The sequence below is a fragment of the Sycon ciliatum genome, chromosome 9 (assembly GCF_964019385.1).
Source record: "Sycon ciliatum chromosome 9, ocSycCili1.1, whole genome shotgun sequence".
NCBI lineage: Eukaryota > Metazoa > Porifera > Calcarea > Leucosolenida > Sycettidae > Sycon > Sycon ciliatum.
In genome coordinates this window covers 21,809,190-21,814,601 of record NC_088651.1, presented here as the reverse complement: position 1 = coordinate 21,814,601, position 5,412 = coordinate 21,809,190, and the positions used below count along the sequence as shown (strand labels likewise).

The following is a 5,412-nucleotide window of genomic DNA, read 5'->3' as shown; positions in this document are numbered from 1 at the left end:
TTTAAGCTCAAGCTGCACTGAGGAGGGACTGAAAAGCTTCACCCAGCAGCGTGCAGTTGCAGCAGGGGGTACGGCAACGGTGCACACTTGCAGCCTCCACACCACGGAGGCAGGAAGAGTGTCTGCCCACCTAACTGTGGACGCTAAGGACCTCACCCTAGTCACAACTGAGAATTTCTGGCCAAGGCCCCTGTACGCGAGGCCATGGCGATTTAAGGAACGCACTGAGCAGCAATCCAAATGATGCCCCCCAGCCTAACGCTCCTGCTCACAAATGCCTTCGGACTGCAATCCAAACTTGGTGAGTTCCAGCACACCCTAGACCAAGTCCAACCTGATATCGCCATCATCACAGAAACCAAGCTCACCCCAGAAAGTACTACGCAAGCAGAGCTGACGGTCCCTGGCTATTACTCACCCTTGCGGCGTGACAGGACTCGCCATGGCGGTGGTGTGGCAGTCTGGGTTAAGACTTCCCTCGCTATGCGGGAGCTGGAAACAATCGACGTGCTTGATCAGGAGCTCATCTGGCTAAGCGTCAAGCTGTGCAACGGCCAGTCTGTGGTCATATGTGCAGCTTACCGCCCTGGAACGTGCTCAGACACAGACATCACCATCTTTGACGCCATATCTGCGGGCCTCGAGTCGACAGCGCGCCGAAATTCGCCTGTGATCCTAGCTGGTGACTTTAATGTGCACAACCAAGACTGGCTCCACAGCAGTCGAACGACACGTGCAGGCGAATATGCAGAGGACATGTGCCACATGTATGGTCTTGAGCAGCTCGTCCATGAGCCAACCCGTGGTCGCAACACCTTGGACCTCGTAATGTCAGATTTACCAGGCAGAATCGTCACGCCTCTGCATCCACCCCTTGGCAAATCCGATCATGCAGTGATAGTTGCACATTTTGATGTGGCACCAACCCCAGACCGTCCGACCAAGCGCACAGTATGGCGGTACCAGCAAGCCGACTGGCCCCGCCTACGCGCCTTCCTGCGCGACTCAGACTGGTCCTTCCTTGCTACTGATGACGTTGACACCTCATGTGACAAACTCACCAGGAAAGTCACAGAGGCAATGAAACGATTCATACCATCCAAAGTATTGAAGCAGCGAGCCAGCAACCCAATCTGGTGGTCTCCTGAATGCCAAGCATGTGTTGACAGAAAACAACAGGCGTGGAGGCGCCATCGGGCGTCCCCAGATGATGCTGCACTTCTGTCAATCTTCAAGGAGGCAGCAACTGCCGCAGTCGCCACTCTGCATCGAGTAAAGATGGCCCACATTGCGACAGTAAGGCGCAAGATCAGCGCTGGAGGTCTCTCCAGCCGAGAGTGGTGGACTACGATCAAACGTGCTGGTGGCCATAGCAGCCGTTCCTCGGAGATCCCGACCTTGACCCAGGCCAACAGTGTCGAAGTCAGGCAGAGCGCAGCGAAAGCTGAGGCTTTTGGAAAGTTCTTCTCGTCAAAGTGCAGTTTGGGTACGGATGACTTGCAGGCAGACGTGCTCCCACCAGTTCGTCGCCGCTCAGATGCGCAGCTCCACACAGTGCACTTCCGACCTTGTGCGGTCGAGCGCGAGCTCAGGAAGGTCTCCGCTGCAAAAGCCACATGACCAGATGGCCTGCCTGGCCGAGTCTTGCAGGAGTGCAGCAAGGAACTTTCAGTCCCTGTGTCGAAACTGTTCGCCAAGTCCTTTCGGGCAGGACGCCAGCCTACCCTATGGAAGACTGCCATGGTTGTACCCGTCCACAAGAAGAAATCGAAATCTGATGTGAGCAACTACAGACCTATCTCACTCCTCCCCATCTTGTCCAAGGTGATGGAGGCTATCGTCAACCGTGCCCTCAGGAAATTCCTTGAGTCAAACAATATCCTCTCCCAGAGCCAGTATGGGTTCCGCAGCAGACTTGGCACCCAGGATATCCTCACCCTATTGAATTCGCAGTGGGGCAGGGTGGCCGCAAGCGGTGGTGCAGTAAGGGTGATCGCAGTGGATGTGGCTGGTGCGTTTGACCGTGTCTCGCACACCGGAGTGCTCCACAAGGCAGAGCGTTATGGCGTAGCTGGTCACCTGCTTGGCTGGCTCCGCGACTACTTGAGCAATCGGAACCTAACCGCAGCTGTTGGTGGGGAGCTATCTCAGCCCTACCCGGTGAGAGCTGGCGTCCCCCAGGGCAGCATCCTGGGACCGACACTGTTCATCCTGTACACAAATGACGCCGAGGACCATCTCCCTCCTGGAATGGACCTCGCAGCATATGCCGATGACACTACGCTCTTCAACTTCATCACCTCAAGAGTGTCCATACCTGGCAGCTCTGCTATCATGCAACAGGGTGTGGATGCACTGTCTCGCTGGGGCGTGGAGTGGAAGATCAAGTTTGAGCCCTCCAAGACCCAAGCCATGACAATCGCACATCATCGCCAGCCTTGGCAGCTCCCGGGAACCACTTTCGACGCTACGCCAGTCAGCGAGGCAGGCCACCTGAAGCTCCTGGGCGTCACCTTTGACTCCCAGCTGACATATGCGCAGCACATCCGCACGATCCGCTCCAGAGCACAGCAACGCCTAGGCTTCCTGCGGAAGGCCTCTGCTATCCTAGAGCCCCCTGGCCGACTCCGAGCCTACAATGGGTTTGTCCGACCTGTGCTGGAGTACTGTCCCCTGGTCTGGCTTGGTGCGCCACCCTCACACTTGGCCAAGCTAGACCAGATCCAGCGACGAGCCATCCACATCATCGGATCGGGCTCCTGGCTCCCTAGTCTATCTCTGCGGCGGACAGTGGCCTCGCTTGCATACTTGTACAAGCTATTCTGCCTAGATGCGGACAGCCCGCTAAAGAAGATCCTCCCCCCTGGTGCCCAACGTCGACCTCAGGACATACAGCCCACCCGCGTGTCTGCTCAGCCTACGCACCCACACCAGCTATCGACTAACCTGCCAGCACGCAGTGAAGAGCAAGGGGACACTAAAGTTTGTTTGTACCCTGAAATTTTGTTGGCATGCTTTGTGTTGCCACACCTGTCGTCACCGCTCTGGTTTCGGATGTCGACTCCAGTGCCATCGCTAACTTAACCTACGCACTCAGTCCGCAGAGCATATCCGAGTGTCTGCACCGGTGTGCGGTGAAGGTCGTGCAGTGCTGCCAAAGGCAAGTTCAGCGTCGCAGCCCGGCTGAGTGCATCACATCTTCTGTGGAACCTCTGACGGCGATTGTCGCAAGCACTGCTCCACTGGACCGCGAGTCCATGCCAGTTTACTTTCTCTTAGTGGTGGTAACAGAAGTGGTGGTAACAGATAGCAGTGCCGATGGTTCGCAACTCAACGGAAAACATGCCTATCCTTGACACTCGATGATGTGAATGACGAGACCCCAGCATTCGATCAGGCAAGTTACGGTGGGAAAATCCGTGAAACCTTCCAGCAGGTCATTCCATAATGACAGTGACAGCCACTGCTGCCAAGAACATCGGGCTCAACGCAGACCTAGTATACTCACTGAGCACCAATGGAGCGTGAACTCTCTTTAGTGTCCACCAAGACATGATACCCTCTTCCACCATCTTTGATCGGGAGACATCAAACTGCTGGCAGTTCATGATCACAGCTACAGACAAAGGCGCCATTGGAGCGTGAACTCTCTTTAGTGTCCACCAAGACATGTTATCCTCTGCCACCATCTTTGATCAGGAGACATCAGACTTCTGGCAGTTCATGATCACAGCTACAGACAAAGGCGCCACTGGAGCGGGAACTCTCTTTAGTGTCCACCAAGAAATGATATCTTCTGCCACCATCTTTGATCGGGAGACATCAAACTTCTGGCAGTTCATGATCACAGCTACAGACAAAGGCGCCCCGAGCGGGAACTCTCTTTAGTGTCCAACCAGACAGTGGCATGATATCCTCAGCCGCAATATTTGATTGGGAAGCATCCCACTTCTGGCAGTTCATGATCACAGCTACCGACAAAGGCGCCCCGAGCAGGAACTCTTTAGTGTCCACCCAGACAGTGGCATGATAGCCTCTGCCACAATATTTGATCAGGAAACAACCTACTTCTGGTAGTTCATAATCACAGCTACAGACAAAGGCGTCCCGCCACGAGCTTTCACATTGCGGTGCCCGTGGCAATCAGCATCACAGATGCCAATGATCATCCTCCACAGTTTGTACTTGGTTCCAGGATCACCATGCAGTACAACGTGAACAAGTATGTGTGACGTCATCACTTTGAAGTATGTATGACATCATCACTTTGAAGACCTACACTCTGCATACTACTTCTCTATACTGTACACTGCAGACTGCAGACTGCACTCAGTATTTATGCTAGCCTATCATACAAACGTCCACTCAACTTTCCCATTGTGCAGGTGGTTTATACTGGGCATATAAACCACATGGGCATATAAACCACATATTCTCCTAACATAAACGCCTTAGTATTTGACCCCACTAATTTCACAGATACCGGTCAATTATATAGTGTATTTGACTAGTCAAATACGCAGTTATATTTGACTAATAGTAAAGAAAAAGGACCAAGAAACTGCAAGATCCGACAAGTACATGACATTGTATAATGTCTTGGTCATTTTTTATTTACTATACATTTATCCTTGCCTCTCCATCCGAGTCCATTATATTTGACTACTTTTATTTGACTCCTTGGGCCATCCGTGAATATCGAACTTTTTCAATGAAATTATTCTAGTTTGGACCCAACCCCTCCCTCCCCCTCAGAACGGAAAAAAAAATGTTAACTTGATACATGCAAAAGTCGCAAGTGTGTCACTGCTCCTATGGCCGTGTACATGTATCAATGTTTTCTGAAACAAAATCGGTCAACCCCCTCCCACCCCATAACGAAATTATTTCGTTTTGTGGACGACCCCTTCGATAGAACCTCGTAAGGCAAGCAGACAGCATTTGTATAGAATATGAGAGCACCGTTTAACATTTTTTATTGTCAGCATTTAATTGTGTCCAGGCCCATTTCTATTCCCTCAATTACTGAATATTCCCCTGGTGATGGTCTTTGATTTGGCAAAAGATCTTGCTAAGGGTGATAGAAAATCAGTAAAAATGAAAGTAAAGAAAGAGGCAAAGCAGCTTGCTACTACTATTGGTAAAGACAAAGCTATCAATCCACATGTTAGGGATACCATCAATCAATTATCAAACAACAAGGACATCAAACGAGTTTTGTTGGATAAGAATAAAGAGCTTCTCCAAGATAATCAGATAGGATAGCTCTCTTAATATTATCTTGGAGAAGCTCTTTACTCTTATCCAACAAAACTCGTTTGATGTCCTTGTTGTTTGATAATTGATTGATGGTATCCCTAACATGTGGATTGATAGCTTTGTATTTACCAATAGTAGTAGCAAGCTGCTTTG

At 51.3% G+C, this 5,412-nt stretch overlaps 1 protein-coding gene across 1 annotated transcript; it reads left to right on the top strand.

The window, feature by feature from the left end:
- The first annotated feature begins 243 nt into the window (after positions 1 to 243).
- On the top strand, positions 244 to 1,620 carry LOC135824349 (uncharacterized). Its single transcript, XM_065337081.1, has one exon. It carries the CDS (start codon positions 244 to 246, stop codon positions 1,618 to 1,620), a length of 1,377 nt encoding a protein of 458 aa, XP_065193153.1.
- The last annotated feature ends 3,792 nt before the right edge of the window (positions 1,621 to 5,412 follow it).